General features: G+C 38.0%; 1 protein-coding gene across 1 annotated transcript in view; it reads right to left on the reverse strand.

Moving 5' to 3' along the window:
• Positions 1 to 998: 998 nt before the first annotated feature.
• Positions 999 to 19642, reverse strand: part of mtnr1aa (melatonin receptor 1A a) — a 64881-nt gene continuing 46237 nt past the window's right edge. The window contains exon 2 of the mRNA XM_028454864.1: positions 999 to 2302. Within this exon, the coding sequence (XP_028310665.1) occupies positions 1434 to 2302 (869 nt within the window). The 3' untranslated portion in view covers positions 999 to 1433. The remainder of the gene's footprint in view (positions 2303 to 19642) is intronic.

Below are 19642 nucleotides of genomic sequence, written 5' to 3' on the forward strand. Positions count from 1 at the left end.
TGTGATGATTTTTAAATTTTTGTATCACCTATGACACAGTACTATCATCTTCTCATGATTTCACAAGCTTTTGTGTTTTCAGATAGACATAGTGTAGACCTTATAGATCAATAAATCAAATATTATTTGTTTGAAAAAAGATGTAAAAGGTTGAAATTTCCACTTGAGAGTTTGTTTTTATTTCTACTATAAACACTAGTTGACGATGTTGGAAAGGTTTCGCGCATTGCATTGTGGGATATGGAGTGCTGTCGACAAATGGAAAGATTGGTTTTTAGATGATTCTTACAAAAACATTTTGTATTTCTTCATCAGACAAGATGGACAGTGATTTGCTTGACACCATTTTTGTTCTTGTTTGTTCCCTGTATTCCCAGTGACGTTCAAGTTCAGCCGGATTCAGATCTTTTCATGTAAGCCCTGAGATAAACATACGCCATTGCTTAGTCGCGACTTTCAGTCCGTTAAAACACCAGAAATGTGTTGGTAAGTCCATCACAGTAAGAATGAAGAAAACAGCGTTTTATGCAAACGTCAACCAGACTCCACATCCCACAATGCAAAGCGCTAAATAAGAGTTTATAGTGGGGATCAAAAACAAAGTTTTGAGTTGTAATTTTAACCTACATAGTTGATGTTGAATTTATTGATCTATGCCCACACAATGTCTTTATCTCCTAGAATCGTCCCGAGCAGCTTTAAACAGTCTATCAAAGCCCATTTTACAATTGAATTAAAACATTGTATTTAGATAAAACAAAGCACACAGCACAGGGCAGTAAAAAACTCACTATGAATAGCAGTTTTTATTTTGCATAAGAATGATTCCTGATATCCATGCATATAGTATAATGAGCTCACGATGTGGTAAAGATAGATAACGATAGATAAAAGAGAGCGATAAAGATCTGTCTTACTAAAATATATAGTTCACTTAATGTAAGGGACAATTACTGTAGGGTATAATAGAACAGCAGCAATCTATTTTGCTTGCACAGATCAAGGTAATATATTTTTTATTTATAAACCTCCAGGTCCTTTTTTTCAACCAATTTTTTTATTGAGTTGCTTTTTATGGCCTCGTAATACCACTTTGCTGAAACCTGATATATTTTACTAGATATCTACATGATGTACAAAATAAATAGTTATATAATGCATGATACATTTATATCATCACTGTAAACAGAAAACAAAACATACTTTTTTTTTATTACGGTACTACAGACACAGCAACAGAAAGTGCTTGATGACAGACAACGATAACAGAGACCCCTGTTCTTACTGTGATTGTTCAGGGGTCTGATTAGCACTGTGTGACAGTAGTTCAGACAGCACAGAGGACATAAGTTGTTTGGCTATATTTGGTATCACTCTCACTTTCCTTTGAATTATCTCTGTAACATAACACCAGTTTGTTTGTGAGTTGCTGATCAAACCGAGTCCACCTTGACCTGGTTGTTGTTGGTGATGAGAGGCGACGGTTTGCTTTTGAGCCTCTCCCCAGCGTCGTTGGAGCTGTCCTGGAAAAAGATGCGAGCGGTGCACACGGAAACTACAATACGCTTGTACTCACGCCGGAAGTTCTGGTTGAGCACACCGTACACAATGGCATTAAGGCAGCTGTTGAAGTAGGCCATAAAGTAGCTGGCCACGAAAAGCCACTCGGGAATGAGGGGAATCACAACCTGCGGTTTGATGGCCACGGCCAGGCCAATGAGGTTGAGCGGCGCCCAGCAAACGGCAAACAGCACAAACACCACAAACATTGTGACAAAGTTTCTAACGTCATGCGGCGTCAGCTTGGGCCGATTGTCTGGTTTGACCCGCCGCCTCACCTGTATGACCAATATCCAAATGCGCAGGTAGCAGTAGGTAACAATCATAATAGGTAGAATGAAATGGAAAAAAACCACGGCAATCGTGTAGGCTGAGCTGGCAGATTGCTCGAAGGTGCACGAATACACTCGTGGATCGTACTGAAGAGAACCTACAAAAAGGTTGGGCACGATGGCCACAACAGTCAGCGCCCAAATTAGCATCACGTAGCATACAGAGTTTTTGTCACTGTACAGTTTATCATATTTAAGGCTATGGCAGATGTAACAGTATCGGTTGATGGCGATGCCGGTAATGTTGAAGATGGAGCCAATAACGCTGACCCCCATGAGGAATCCGCTGAGCTGGCAGTGGACGTAACCCAGGATCCAGCCATTGTGGAAGATGGATGTGAGAACCAGAGGGTACGGGTAGATGGCCACCACGAGGTCCGCCACTGCCAGGCTCACCACGAAGATGTTCCCTGGAAATAAAACACAAACGCCCACAAACGAGACATGAGTCACAGACCACAAAAACAGAACAGATTCAAAGCTAAAAAAGATTGAGAGGCTGTGAGTTAACATATTTACTCTCTGCCAAGTGCCTCATTCAAAGTCAAATCAAAAACAGCTTGCGAAAGCATATTTGCTGATTTTCAAATATCTGATATTAAAAGAGATGCAACGCAAATAATGACACAACCCAAAACTTCTGTGGTGATTTTTCAGATTGAACAATTTAAAAAAAAAAAAGAAAAAAAAGTCTGTCAAAGTTTTCATTGCAGTGAACATAGATTTAGATATTTTTACCACTGAAAGTTGCACTTTCTCAAGTTTGACTTTCAGAAACCACCTTGTCGTGTTTTGGAGGAAAATGTGTTGACATGTTCTCCAAAATAGAGCAGGAACAGGCAGCGTGAGCTCCTACTGTGCTCTGAAGTTTTAAACCTAACAGCTGCTTTGTGGAGTTATTCTAACACATCCTGCATTCCCACAGCTGCTGGTACACATTTAGTATGTCCAGCGCTGCACATACATCTAGGGCCTATGCTACGAATGGAGGTAATTATATCCTTGATTAATCTCTGATAGCGGACTTCATCTAACCAAACATTACCTGTCAGAGAGAAGCTGTCCTATGAATCTCGATTACAACACGCTAATTTAAGCCAAATGTTTTCAGCCTATGTGCACGCTCACATATAAGGGGAGGAGATTGCAGAGTCTGACCAATCAATGGAAAACCTGGCAGAGTGACTGTCTTTACAATGGAATAACAGCTTATGATTTAAACAAATATAATGAATTTAAATCCATGATGACAGCAAAGAGCAACAGCGTTAGTGCAGCGCACAGCAGGAGGCGGAGCTTTTATACTCGCTCAGATCTGATCCACTTCATCACTTAGTCCCGACCAGGTTAGGTGTTGTTTAAGTCTAAAATGATGAATAATTAAAATCCATAATTCAGACCAAAAACAACACCGTTGTTACAGAAAAGGCAGGAATGAAAAAACCCAGACAGGAAGCTGTTGACACTGTTAATACGTAAAAGCGTGAGATTATTTATGACATTAATCCATTGGATGATAAACGGACAGCGCTCTGATCAGTTAAACTTTATTCCAGCACACGTTTTTCTATTCAAGTAGACCTATTTATCACACACACTGGGATGAGAGCACATTGTTTCAGTCTGTAGTATGTTCCTGCTGATGCGGTTAGCCTCACTATAGTGTATGAATTAATTTACTAATAACTTCACCCGTTCGCGCATACAAAGACACCAGTTTCATCAGCTGACTGTAGATAAGTTCATTACATATAAATCTATATCTTTCCGAAAGGATGTCATCGACACAGTGACATGTTCACACATCACCTTTTATTGGAGCGCTCCCTTTCTAAAATAACTTATTGGTCAGGAGGCGGGAGACTTTAACACTCGCTCAGATCGTAGCCAGAATAAAATCTGCTCCTGACCAGGTTAGTCTTTCAGCCTAAGTTACCATGGCGATTTAGCTCCGTAAGACTATGCGAGCTTCGTACGACTAGAGTTTAGATTCTTAACCCGAGCCCGGGCTTCATTTTTAACGTTTGTTTTTTTAAAAATCTCTATTTCAATAATATTAATTTTTAATAAACACAAAAATGCTTCTATATTGTTGTGGTATCATTTCTAAAGTAATTTCTGCTAGTAGTGGGACGGGATATTGATGGCGTTGTGTTGCATTTAGTTGTTCACGCATTTGCTGATTTTGCTCATTCCTCACTTGCTGCTGGAGCGCAGGGAACAAATACGATTGTGTGCTTCAGTCAGGTCTGCGCTCCACGCACGGGCCGCCTGGTCTGGTATGGTCTGCTATGCTGTAACGGACTGGATTCTATGTTCTGGTTATGTTCCACTTGTGTGTATTCAGTAGTTAACTGATGCTGAGATTTCCCATGGCCGAGAAGGCATCATGGTTACGTGCAGCTTTCTCTGCCAATGTGTGTCTTTGTTTACATGTGTTCTGAGTGTTGATTGGCTGAGAGGCTGGGGAAAGGGCGAGTGTAAGCTGGGAAAAGAGGGAACAATTCTGTTCCCAATGTAGTGTGAGTGTATGTAAGACGGTTCTTTGTGTGTTTGTTTGTTTATTTTTGGCGTTACTACGACCTCCAATAAAGCTTGTAAAACTATGATAACTCGAGTCACATCATTACAATACTTTTTAGGCTGCGATGAGTGTGTGTGCGTGCCCACCCCCCCTCTCCCCAAGGCAGCACGATACTAATCTACCGGCTGCAATAGGTTAAAAAAAATTAATTTACTTCGGGTTTACTTCGGGCTCGGGCCTACAATTTAAGTTAATGGGTCGGGTCGGGCTGAATTTTTTGGGCCTGATCTAAACCCTACGTAGGACAACAGACACTGACTAAATCCCGGAACTTAGCGCAATAAGAGGTATTCTCGCTTCGTAACATACCCCCCTAGTTTTAGATTTGGTGCTCAGGCGCTCACTTATTTTATATACACGTTTTGCGCAGTGCTAGGACATTGGCACAAAGAAAAGTTGGTCAACCAACAAGTAAAAAAATGGACAAAACAGAAGTGGGTTAGGGTTAAGGTCACTGTTAGTAAATATTTTAGCAATTGGGAAATTGTCCTTTTTTTCATTTTTGGGTGGGCAAATGTCCTACAATTGTTTTCTGCAACCGCCTTACAAGAGGAACCGAATGGAAGGATGTATTTGCAAAATTCTCCTAATGTATGCTAGCAGACATATATATTGTCAGGTTCTGTTTAGTTTTAATTGTCTTTAAGTCTTTGTTGGTTCTGTTTAGTTTCCATTATAGTTCTAGTTTCATGTTTTAACTCGTCTTTGCGTTCCCAGGTATTCCTGCTCGTGTCTCCAACACTCAGTGATGTCAGAGTGTTTGGATTGTGACTCATGTTTTGCACCCAGGTGTAGCCCGTTACCAATCAGACCCCCCTCACTATTTAGCTGAGTGTTTGGACACTGAATGATCGCTGGATCATTGTCAATGTTACCCTCCTTGTGTGCCTGCTATACCCTGCTCCCTGGTTTCCTTGTGTTTTTTTTTAACCATTAAAATGGACTTTAATTTTGAACAGTACGCCTGCCTGATTCTGTCTCTGTGCTTGGGTTCTCATCCACAACTCTGAAATGACATATATATATATATATATTCCTGAACATAAAATCCAGCAAAATGTAGAAATGGCTTTTAAGAAACACACTAAAAAAAGGCTTTATCATTAAATCACAATATCCTAACGACCTTGAACATCGTCCACAATTGACTGTATGCATCAAGTTAAACATAAATAGGTGTCTGCTAATAAATCAATATTAGAACTTCAAATAGGTGATACAGAAACAAACAAGTGAATGAAACCAATTGTCATTGGCTTGTAGTGGGTGAAATAATGAAACTTGTCGCGCAAGGAAGGATGTTAAGACTTTATTACTTTTCTCTCTGTGATTCTTTTCAGGTAAGATCAAACAACAAAAAGCATTTCTTATGTATGAGTGTTGTATAAGCATCACATTTGGTTAGTTTTATTTTAAATCGTAACCTGATATCATCTCAACTGAATTATTAATTATTGATGACACCTTTTTTGACTTCATGTTAACATGAGGACCTGTACACCCACACTACCACACACTGAAGATGCTCTATGTAATCATTTGCTAAAGGACCATGTGTCTGTGACAACACTGCTGAAGATAGGGCCTCCCCTTTATTTATTTGTTCATTGGATCCTCATTAGCTGGTTGCTAACCTTCCAAGGGTCCATAAAAAAAGATTCTACGACATTTAAGAACAGAAAAATTAAAGACAGTTAAAATATACAGGAACATTCCATAAAAAGGGACTTCAAGACACATTTTCATTACACCAACAAATATATCAAGAAATACATGAAAATATATTTTTTTAAATCTATACCTAAAGTTGACATGTCTTTCAGGTCCCTAGGCAATTTGTTCCATTTGTTAAAAGCTCTAAAAAAGACAGAAATTTGTAAATGGTTGGTATTAGGATGATTGGTGACTAAGTTGGAGTTTGAAGCAAGTCGAGTATTGTACGAGTAGATATGATGGGAGCATTTGATCGTTTTTTGAAATGATCTCGGTTGGCCAATTAAAATAATGTTCTCTATAAATATTAGTAAATTACAATGCACTTTATTCCACTAGGGACACCACAAAACAAGGCGATGATTTGATGATTTATATACTACATCTGTTGGCATATAGGCAATATTTATAAATATGCAAAAATATGCCAAAACTGTGACCTTGATGTGTTTGTGTGACCTTTGTAGCATAACGGTTAAAGAAGTAAATTGACTGTGGGCCATTGAGCATAACTCTTAACCACTACTGTTACCTTGGTGCTACATTGCTTTGTGCCTCCAGTGTTTCATAATTGTGCTCACATTAACATTTGAGCTTTGCTTGCCATTAAGTGGGCCTGTCACAATGATGTTCGCAGTTAGCCACCCCACATTTTCACAGCTGTCACTTCCACATCAGTGGGTTGGCCTCCATCTATCGTGGTAAACACCATATCACAAGGCCTCATGACAAGCTCTGATTCCCTCTTGCTGATGTGACAACATGCTGTCACACATGATGAGATGCATTTGCTGCATGTCAGAGGACCTGCATGTAGGAAATAAGCCTCTTGTATCTACGATCACAGCAGCGCAGGAGGGAATTTCATTATTTGGGCCGTTGGGTATCCGACACATTCCTCTAACTGGGCCACCGATCTGTCAATCTCACCTAGGCATTAGCAGCTCAATTGTGTTATCTATCATAGAGCATGGTCTAGAAGAGATCACATGTGGCTTACTGTGTAATTACTTTCCTTTAAAATCTATCATTAAGATGCCATCGGTGGAGAATTTGGAGAAGCCTGTTTTTGTTAGTATGGGTATGTAGAGTCAACATTTTAAGTGGTACATATGGAATTTCATTAGTGTATGATTGTACTGATTGCTTTCATGTAATCACCTCATCTCAGTCACAACAATGGATCTTCATTTTCTCTATTGTATCCCATTGAATAATAGCATCTAATGACTTCTGAAATCAAACAATAGTTTGGTCAACTCGTGATTCGTTACTAAAGGTGGGACATACAGTATCATGTGACAATATGTAACCATATTAAAATGTGACAAAGTGGCACTTTAATTAAGAAAGCGTGGTTATCGCTTAATAAAAGCAAGGAATCTGTCTGTCTGTGCCTCAAACATCTCTGGTGTTCAGGGACAGACAGAGCTCATACTTGCTACATAGCTGCAGCTTGATTCAAAGCTGTGTGACATCGAATTTGTTTGTACTGCAATGTCATTGCACAGCTCTGCTCCAGTGCATGCCAGAGCCAATCACAGTGGCGAGCTAGAGTCACGTGTGCGGCCGGAGCCAATCGCTGAAAAGCTTGAGTAGCTACGTGAGCACGCACCAGACGTGTGAGCACACGGACCACTAATACAGTATACTGTAGATGCTCCCATTGTATTGTTTTATCATCTAATTTACATCAAAGAGTTGTTTGCTTTACGTGACACGGCTTTATTTCACTCGCATCTATGCACAAACGTGAAAACCTATGTGGGAACTGCAAAAATTTTGATCGATTGGAGCGAAGCGGCTGAGCGCCGACTTCTTCCCGAGTCTACCGGCTCGGACAGCATCAACCCTCCAGATAATCACACCTGCACTAAGAAATGTTAAATGCTAAATTAATGATGCACCGAATACTCTGTAACCAAATATATTCGGCCGAAAATTGCAAAAAAAAAAAACACATTCGGCCTTCGGTGGAGTTAAAGGCAAGGCCGAATAGTAACGTGTGACGCAATCAAACAACGTGCAGTGATTTTGAGTCAGAAAAGTGTGTGCACGTTGTTGCAGGAGCAGAGCAGCAGCTCCTCCTTTCCACACACAAACACTGCCAGACTCACCGTGTCAAAGTTGGAAGCCGTCCTTCTATCAGATTCTACCTAAACCGCCGCATTGGTACAAACTTTACTTCATGCGCATGTCCCATAGAATTGAACCAGGAAAATCGCACACGCTATTTTACTTTGCACCCGAGTATGTACACCGCTTTGTACATCCAACCTTCAAACACATACTCATTTGGCCAAGATTGCCAACTCTACTTAAGCTCCCACATGAATACATACTTCCAACAGACACTGTACTAGTTTCTTTAATAATAATGGCTTAGATTTATATAGCGCTTTTTTTCAAGGAGACTCAAAGCGCATTTAGAAACCATTATTCATTCATATCAGTCATACCAGTGGTGGAAAGCTACAATGTAGCCACAGCTGCCATTTCGCACCTAGGGCTCCTCTGACCACCACCAAAATTAATGCACAATTCACACACATTCATGCAAGGCAATGTGGGAAAAGTACACAAGGACACAACGACAATTACATTATTGTCCATGTTATATTTCTATTGAGTTGAAAAGTTCATACCTAGACTAAGTATGTAAGCATGTCCAGAGTAAAAGTCAAACAAAATATGGTTATTTTTCCAATTACTTTTTGGTCTAATTTCCTTGCCCAAAATATTGTATTGTATCGTTATTGTGAACTCATTATCGTCGAACACAGTGTTTCTCAAATGGGGGTATGTGTACCCCTAAAGGTATGTGATGGCACTACAGGGGGTACTTGAGAGAGATAAATTGGAAAATTAACAAACAAAAGCATTAAATATATTGGGTTTTACAATGCTTATTTTTTAATTAAAAATGATAATCATAATAATGATGATGGCAGTGATCTTGATTAGAACATGAACTGAAGATACAAGTTCTGTCTTGGTCCCACACCAGGTGGGAGCATACCTGTTAAGTATCCCGTTTTAGCCGGGAAACTCCCGTATTTTACCCCTTTCCCGCCATCTTCCCGTATTAGTATTTTCCCGTAAATATCCAGTATTTTAATGTAATAATAATTAAAAGATGCCTTACTAAACTGAACGTTGTCACTAGCCTAGCGAGAACTGCCATCTGAAATGGCCTGAGTTGCAGTTCTCGCGAGATGAGTTCCGACTGCGGAAACAAACCCGGAAATAACTCAGAAAAGAGATGATGAATGAAAAAACAAAGAACTGGTGTAAATACATTGTAAAGTGATACAGATGGACACAGCTACACGTTCTGTTAGATTAATAACTGAGATTTTAACGTCTCCCACGGAACACGTAAGTCACCATGAAAAATCAGCCAATCACAAGCGCCACAAATATACACTGCTTTCAAAAAGTGTTAAAGGATGTAAAGTCTGCAACAAATATGTCTAATAAGTCATTAGTGAATACCAGAGAACCACATGAGTGACCGTGAGAAAGTAAAAGAAAATATGTAATGAAAATAAAATGTGATGTCTCACTTAAAGATAAGCAACGTGAAATTAACAGTAAATATACAACGTGTTGACTTCTATATGAACTGTAAGTATATTAAATAAACACATGTGCTTCATTTACACATTTATGTTTTTATTTAGGCTGTTTTATAATTTAGGAATTAGGGCTGGGCGATATATCGAGATTCAAGATGTATCGAGTTTTCTGTTTTGGTGATATAGAGAACTATAGTATCTCATATATAGTGTATATATATATATTATAGCATATCATGAATCAAATACTAGTTTTAGGAGTCACTGCTTTTACTTCTCAGAAAAACATGTGAAGCTCAGTTAGATGGATTTCTGAGTGTCAGATATTGATCAGCTGTTTCTTAATAAATGTCCCTTGTTTTTCTGGTCAGACTTTATTTGGTAAAATTATCAAGATTCATATCATACATCACCATTTTAAGAAAATATATTGACATATGAGTTTTGGTCCAAATCACCCAGCCATAGTAGGAATGTTCAGCGCATTTCTAACCACATAATTGTATTTAGTGAGTGGTTGACAAGTGGGTATTTTAGATTTATTGTACACTTGTCCTAAAATATAAGGGATACTGGACCTTGGTTGGGCGGGTGGGACGGATCGTAGTGGGCGTTAGAAAATTTCCCTTATTTTCAAATCCAAAACTTGACAGGTATGGGTGGGAGATGACTGGAAATAATAAAAACTATAGAAATAAATACATTTAGAAGGCACTACATACTGTTTCATTCTACTTATAAGTACAAAACATTGTAGTCGAACAAAGGGGGTACTTAGATTCAGAAACAAGAGAACGGGGGAACTTGAGCCCAAAGTTTGAGAACCACTGGTCTAATGTGTGATGTTGTCAACTCTGTCTAACATTCCATCCTTATTCATGACACTATCAATGCCAAAAGTGAATTAAATGAACTATATTGTGTTGCACTTCTCTGGTTGAAGGTTTGACAATGAGAATGTGTTGCAAATCATATGATGGACTCCTTCCTGATTTGTAGTGTAACTGCAGGTATGGCAATGTAAAATGGGCAAAAACAATGCTTGTTTTTTCCTTTCTTTGTGACACTATAATTTCCCCCTGAAGACTTTCCATCAGAATTAAATACCTGCCAGGCAGTGAGTCACTGTTTGTATGTAGGACCGAGGCATTTGGATAGACCTTTCAAATCGTTAACAATGAACTGTGGCTTGTTTTTCAACAACATTGCTAAATAAAATGACGACTTAAAGGCCTTGTGTTTATTCATTCATGAACTCTCCTACACTACACCAATTTATTTCTTGTTTCCTTTTTCTCATTTTGATCTTCAATTAATTATTTGTTCAATATTTACATTTGTCATTTCATATTAATATTTGTGAAGTCTGTTCATATATTATTTTCCATTTACATCAAATATTTATTGTGCATATTTTTTTTTTCCTCATGATTTTTTAAGTGTCTACTCGCCTCTAACTGTTTAAGTTTATAGAAAGGGGAGGAGCTCTTGTACAAGCTAATTGGGCTTCACTCCCTCCTTGCACCTTAAATGTTTGTTTTTTTATGTGTGTTAGATAAATAATAAGTATCTTCTATATAATCTTGTGAAGTCAACAGTGCAGAGGGGAGGGGGCGCCACTCACCGTGAACTATGGATGAAAGAAGTGAAAAAGATGTCAGTGCTTCTCATCCAAAGTGAGTGCATGTGTGAATACTGCTGAATGAAAACAAATGTTTCCACACTCTGAGTAAGTGTTGAGACAACATGCAACAGTTGGCAAACAGTCATTGAAGTTCTCTCCTTCCTTCCTTGGCTCTTCCACACTGTACCATACCAGCCCATGTTAAAGGGTTTTGAACCAGAGTCACTGAGTATTAGCAGCTATGGTCACTCACCTGCTCTTTTGGCTGTCCCTCTCACACGGTCTCTGTCACTTTAACTCAGCCAGTGATTGACGCTTGACTCTGAGTTTTCATTTGGCTGAAGGAGAGATTTGGCTGATGTGTCTTTCTATTTCTTTTTTTTTCAATTCCACACTTTCAACCGATTTCTGTTGAGATCTAGGTACAACTGAAGACTATCTGAGCTTTTTATTTACTTATTTTTCCAGTGTCGTCTGCTGGGAATTCTGACACAGCCTGCTCAGCCGAAAAGATATACAGTATATAGTTCATTTCAACTAGACTTCCAACACACGTTATAGTCTTGCAGGATAATCTCAAAAATGGAAAATAAGGATTTCCTTTCAGAATTACTGTGATATTCATGGATAGAATATTAAAAGTAGTTTTGTAGACTTATTGAACATCAAGTCAGAGCATTACATGAAATTACTAGTAATGACAGATCCTGACTGGACTAGTCGATATAGGATTTGTACCTTGCTTTTCTCCCCTCGGCGGTTTGTTCAGCCCAGTAACCCTCTGTGTGAAGAGCCAGTTCAGCTGTCCTGAGATCTGTCCATAACATTCCTAAAGGGATTTAGGACCTAGTTATTCTAGGTCATACTAGGGTGCAACTTTTCCTCATTTTTTTTTTCTTTTCCTGGAGCCAGTGACACCAAAGGGTTGTATTTTGGCAAGAAGCTGAGCAATATTGCTATCATTTGAGTTTGAAACTTACATATTTGTCACTGTGGCTACCTGTGTGTGTTTACAAATGAACAGTATGCTCTGACTAATTCATAGAGTATGTGTATTTCCTTCTTGTGAGGTGGTTTTGTGGAACGATCTTGATGAAACAATTAAGCACGAATATAATGCAGTTTAAAAAATGTACAAAAGATATATCTTTGAAAAGTACAGGACTGAAGAAGGAGAATGTAAATCTCACAGATGTTGATGGCGCCTGTGCATTGTGTTTGTTGTATTGGAGTATTTATTTGCATTGTCAATTTAGTTTATTTCTTTGGATTTTGCAGTTGTTAATGGTGAAGAATGGAGGTAGGACTTGACAAGCATAGGCTTCTTCCTGTCCCTTGTCAAACACATTTCAGATTTTTGTTAAGATGTGTTTATTCATTTTGGTTTTCCTCCATTTTCTTCTCTTTCATTCATTTGAAATAATTAAATAAATCTAAAGGCAAGCAGAACCTCCTGCTTTTCTCTGATAATTTCCATACACACCAGTAAAACCAGCTCCTCAGCACTTGCTTCTCAATGGTGACTTTCCTCCACAGACTCCAATGCAAGCAGTGGCCAAGCTGAAGGGTAAACCAATTATATGGTTATATTTCATATTTAGGCCAGAGTCATGACTTCAGGCTAAGCCAAGCACTGATCTCTGTTCAGTTAGTGTGACTTTAAATCTCTGAACACAAAGTGGGAATGCAAATGGCCACCAGCATGCAAAGCTTCACATTTGGCTTCTTGATTTGTCCTCCAGGCTCAAAACACACACTGAGAGGACAGCATTGGGCCAGAGCTGCTGCACAGTTTTCTAAAACATTGCCAGCAATTTGAGTCAATTCTGCTGCTATTTTAATTATATATTACCATTCTACTTTTTTTTATGTACAAAAAGAAGTAAAGGTGTCATCAATTGTAAACACTTAATACACTGCCCTGCTCTTTTCTTCACTGTGCTCCACAGACTCAAAAAAAAAGAAAAGAGAAAAAGGAAGGAAACTAGCATGACCAGACGAGACCCATCGAATAAAAATGAGCAGGGGTTTCCTTTGGGATAAAAAAATACAACGCTATATTTTTCATGGTAGCAGACAGGTGCTTTGCACTGAAAGTCATGCTGTTCTTTCCACCATATATTTTTATACTTTGACAGGATGCCCAGCGAGTGTCATTCTAGTGACTGTCATTCAAAATGTGCAACGTCCACAAAGTTCCGAGGACGTTCTGGTTAATCTTACTCACCTTATGGACAGCGGTCATTCCTGTCAAACCATGAACGTGCTGTGACACAACAACACCTGAGTAGCTCATGTTTTTCTTTTTTTTTTTAAATAAAAAATCAGATATACTAATTTAATCCAATCCAGGATCATAATATATGCTTCAATGGTGGCTAAAAAGATTTAGCTTAAGCTGTTTTTTAATTGTATGACTCCCAAAGACCTCAAAATACAATATTACATTTAGTGACTATAATTAAAGAACACAACAATAAACTAATTACTTAATCACAAAATATGTTTTAAGTTATGGCTTATTTACCAAAGCCATATATTTACGAATAACTACTTAACAGTAAAGAATATTATTTGATCAACTGGCAATTTAAAGAAAACTTCCTTTAGGTTGCTGTTTCATAGTTTGTAAGTTGTATTTATTGTTGTTATTGGTTGTGAATAATGCGAGCAAAGATTTTAACGAACCACATATTTTTTTATGTGCAATAATCACATAAATATATATATATATATATATATATCTGCTTCCTTCTAAAGGAAATATTCATTTAAATGAAGCATTTTGAACATATACTGAACCTTTCGTGTTGTTAAGCAGAGTGCATTTGCTAGAACAGAGTTGCTTATCCATTCCATTCATTTTGCCACAACACACAGAGATTCAGAAAGAATAAAAACATTTTTAAAAATGCACAAATTTTATCTTAGTGTATACACGTTATTTTATATTATAACATAGGCACTCCCATTTTCCAGTATAGAAATATCCAAAATTCTATTTCAGATTTTACCAATTTCAACACCAGTTTCATCATCTTTCCCTTTTTAGAGGACTTTACTGGCTATTAAACTTCCCAAAATCGTACCAAACATGCTAAATAAAAAAGAAATAGGATTAATAGTGTCAACTACTATTACTACTACTACTACTACTGTACTACTATTAATTTTATATTTATATGCTTAACATGACTTGCATGTAAGTCAGGGTTTAGCCTATGTGTCAGATATTTCCATGTCACTGTGCACAAAATTCTGTAGCGAGAGATTTTGAACGTGATAATGTATAATACATTCAGTCACCTATTGTCTCGGGAAACTAGCGTGTAAATGTGTAATATTGTCCTAAAATATGCATGTGAGGTATTTCCATGTTAAAATGGAGCTTGATTTTAAATAAAGGAGAAATTCCGCATTTCACGTCTGTTTTCTGCGTTCACTTGTATAGTCCAAAAACCAAAATTTTAAGTTTTAAGTCTATGAAAAGACCATCTGAGTGAATGTGTGTGCACCTGTCATTTTGGGATAATCTTGTGAATGACAGTTTATTGTCCAGCTCTTAACATGCCCACAGGCCTTATGCGTCTTCTGCGGGACCAGACGCGTCTCTCGCACGAAACGTTTCGCAGGTTTTGCAGGATCAAAGAATTTCCCCATTTGCTTCATATGCGCGTTTGAAGCGAAGCACCGCCCAAGAGCAACACATCCAACTTGCTGAGTTTCACTGCCTGCTGAAGCGAAGAGTTTTGCTCCTTTTTCTCCTCTCATAAACATAAACCACCAGTGAAAAAAGCCGGTGTGATTAGCGGCTAATGCTATCCTAGCTCACTGCCGACTTTCAAAGATGAAAACTTTTACCTGCTACCCCTAGGGCCCTATAAAATCCGTTTTATTTTTTTCCAAATTCCATATTTTTTTTTTTTCAAATTCCGTTTTTTTCCACTTTAATTTTTTAAATTCCTTTTATTTGAGCAATATTAATCATTTTTTAAAGAAAATATTAGTTTTTAACTCATGAGGAAACAAAATAAATAATAATAAATAAATTTAAAGTAGATATAAGTTGTAGTGTCATGCTCCTTTTTAATTATTTATATGTCATATAAAGATGCATGAGAACAGCATTAATGTCACCTGATCTCCTCTCAGGGATCAATGGTTTACTGAATCTGAGCAGGTTTATTAATCAAGTTCTGATCAACTCAGTTTAAATAAACCTAATTTAAATGATCCTATCTTCTGTGTAATGTGGAATTTGACGTTGACTTTTCATTGTGTTTCATTAGTTAATTTTTTATTAATTCATTAATTACTGTAGCTCTGATGAGATGTTAGAATGTAACATTCTAATAACGTTGCTCCAACGGACTTTTATTTTATAAACCAGAAGTTCCGACTGAAACGGTTGTACTTGAGGTAGCTTGCTGACTGTGAATGTGTAACTACGAGACACAGACAAAAAGGTGGAATAAAAAGAACTAAATTACAACACGGACTGAGTTATTCTTAGTTAGCCAGACAAAACAGTTCTAACACTGACCAGGTGAAGATGATTAAAGCTGATCACGTTTTCACAGAGCACCGCTGCGCTACACGAAACACGGACAGAGCTTTACAGGCTCAGCAAAGTTAAATTGGCACTAGAGGTTCTGTATTTAGGAGTCGGTGATGTTTTAAAGGGAGTTTGTGGTGATTTAAGACTAGTTTAATGCAGACTCTGGTAGGATTTCGTCATGCGAAACAGCCGCAGGAGTTAAATATTTTTAACTCTTGCAAATGTGCAAATATGACAAAAAAATCGTGAGTGCGCTCGCACGGCCAACGCTCTTAAAGCACGGACCGCACTGCCGTCGCACAGGAAAGATTTCACCCCTGGGCCACGTCTATCTAATGACTTTGTATGTAATCTGGTCACACGAACATTTTGTGACGCATCCGGTGTGAACGCATTACACTGCCTTAAACAGAAAAAAAGTTAAGACTTGTCGATTAAGACGATACAAAATTGGGCACGATGCTTTGGTGACCTTGTCTCCTATTTCGCTTTGTGATAATTAGTAATAGTTAACATACAATTCACATTTTCCCCCAACCAGCTGCAAAAGAATATTGCATGTGCTGAAAGCAGCAGGAGAAGCCCCTCTGAACATTGTTAGCCTTGACACTTTGTGCCTTAAACCCTCAGTTCCCACTTCTTTTCAACTAGGCATATCATTACTGGAGCTAAGCAGTCAAGTTTAACTGCATATCTTGTCAGAGAAAGTAACAAAGGTCAGTGTGAATATGCAAAAATGTGAAAGAGAACCTTTAGTGTGCTGCCATTGGCAATAGAAAAAAAAATACAAAAAAGTATAAAACATTGTTTTATATTCATAGTACATTTAAATGTATGTTAATATGCTGAGAGACACATTTCAAGCCAGGAATTAAATGTCTGGAATATGATATTTTTTAATTATGCTGTTTTGTCAGCAGCATAGCTTATGCTGTGACTCTAAAAGGGGAGGTTATAAAAGCTGCATGTAAAAGCTTCTGTCTTCAAGTACAAGCATAAAAGGCCAGTTGAATACTCCAGGTGCAAGACTTTTTAATGTGCTGTGTCTAATTTTAGTTCAACCTGCTTGAGCTAAAAGCATGTTAAATTCCACACTAGAATATTTTGGCAATACAAATACACAACAATTTAAAAACTATCTCAATACATTGTTCAAGCTATACTACAATTAAACTAATTTCTATATCTTCATTTCCTGCAAAACCAGAGAGCTGCCAGAGACAACATTTAAATTTAGATCCTTGTCGCATAATAATGTAACTATATACAATATTATACAAACCGTATAATATTGTAACCTTTGTATGTTGATTAGTAAGGAGGAAAATGGCTAATTTACACTTTGATCAAGTTTTACCTTTTGCTGTAGCTTAGACATTTAGAAAAACAAAAGCTGCTGCACACACGGAGACATTCTGATATTAGTTACCGTAGTTAACGTTAGTGTGTGCACAATGAGAAGAATGCTAAACAGCTAAGAGGTAGTACAGACATAATAATCTGTTACATTCCCTGGCGGTAGCAGCGTTTCAGAGGAGCATCAGGCTTTGTAAATACAAACTTAAATGTGTTGAACCTGGATATGTTGTGTGACCCAAAGTACACACAAGAGCCACTCCTCTAGTAGGCCTAAAGCAAGGGTTCGGAAAAATAACTCAGGGTTTCCACTGGATACGACTCCGCTGCGTTACGGCTTTGATCCGGTTTTGGTCCGCTGTTCGCTAATTCCCATTGGTTGCGGTTTTAGTGCGCCACGGTGCAGTCCGGTCTCGGACGACTGACGTCACGAGACCGAGGAATCCTCGCAATATTTAAATAATCACGCGAGAACGCGGTGTTATGAATGCGACAACAAACAGCTAAACAGTTCAGTGTTCCCAACAAAGGAGTACAAGAAGGTTGGACTTCTTATGATTACCCTTATAAAAAGGATGGGTGACATAATAAATTATTTTGTGGTTATCCACCTCAAGGGTGAGCTTTTCTTCATTTATGTTGTAGTCAATGACCTCTGAAAACCTTTTATCTGTTGACTCCGGGCCTGGCCCTGCCCATTATGACGTTTTGGTGATGTACTGTAAGTGTTTTATTTTGGAAAGTAACCAGATGTTATAATGTTGAGTAAGTGCTTAACTTCCTGTTTTGCTATTTTTGCTCAGTGCTGAGTTGACGCGTTGTGCTTCGGCACCTGCCAGAAATAGAAGTCATGCGTATCTCTGCCGGATTGCTCCGGACTGTCGGAGCTGGGACTGAGCAGATACGCAGCGCGCCGGACCCGGTGGAAAATTAACACATAAACTAAAGTGAAACCTGTATCCAGTGGAAATTGAGGGTAACAACAATGAAGTATCAATTTTAAGCCATTTTTTTTTGTTGAATCACCAAAAACACACCAAATGAACACAGCCAAGATAGATCTCTATTCTATGATTGTGGGGACATCAACTTTTTCTTACTCTTATGACAGGAATTTAGACGACAATTAAGGCTAAAAATCCACTGATTCAAATATTGTTTGTACAATATAACTATTTTGTCAGTACAGTATATTTACATGGTTTGACCTTCATTCATCCTCCTAGTGTTTACCTCAAAGTTCCCATTGGAAATTTGGGCAATGATGGTACTTAAAGGGCCACAGAGGGGGCCTGAAATCAGGGCTGCTGCTCACTGGAAGGTCTTCAGTTAGAACCACATGCAGAGAGACATAATATATTCCAATCAAACAGACATAATTGCACACAGGCAATTTAGAGACTCGAATTTACCTACATACTGTACAGTATATGTTTTTGGAGTGTCGGAGTTCCTGGAAAAATCCCTTGCAAACATGGAGAGAACAGGCAAACTCAGATTTAGTGTAAACAACTACATGCACATGCTAGCTGCTCTTGCCACCATATGAGTAAAAACCCTGCAAATATGAACAAAACATCACAGTGGACATAAAAAAAAAAGTGCCATCCACAATCAAACTAACAGACAATAAAATTCAAAGCTCAAAAACAAAGTTTTTCCATCTGTCTTATTTCCAAACTTGAGGAATAATGAAGCACACTGCAGATTCATATAAAATCTGGAGTTAAATATTTACACTTTGCTACAGTGATGTAAATGAGTGGCTCAAGTACCCCCTTTCTCTTATTTCTGAATCCAAATACCCCCTTTGTCCAACTACAATGTTTTGCTTAGAAAACTATTTAAAACCAACTATAATACAGTCGTTTAAGATTGTGTGTTGTTTTAATTTAAAATAATAATAATAATTCAAAAAAATTCAGAAAACTACTAATTTTTCAGAAATTTCAGGTGACTCCACATGGGGTCTGGATCCCAAGGTTGAAAAACACTGATTTAGTGGCTCCTGAATAAATTCATTTATATACTTTTTATCATTTCCTATCATCTCACGCCTGGGGAGGGACCAAGACTGACACTTTATTTGTTAATTTTCGACTCTCTCTCTCTCTCAAGATGGTAGTGCCATCGCGTACCCCTAGGTACGAAACACTGATGTAAACAATATGTATATAATGATAAATTAACTGTCCCGGTACTGAGTTTTACAAAATGTATCTGCTACACGATGTGTGTGTGAAATATGAAATACATACACACAAAGAAAATCTGTGAGGCCTAAAGTGTCCATGAGCTGTAATTTAAAAGACCCAATTGAGAAAAGGACACAGAGTA

Source organism: Gouania willdenowi, chromosome 1, assembly GCF_900634775.1.
Source record: "Gouania willdenowi chromosome 1, fGouWil2.1, whole genome shotgun sequence".
Classification (NCBI taxonomy): domain Eukaryota; kingdom Metazoa; phylum Chordata; class Actinopteri; order Blenniiformes; family Gobiesocidae; genus Gouania; species Gouania willdenowi.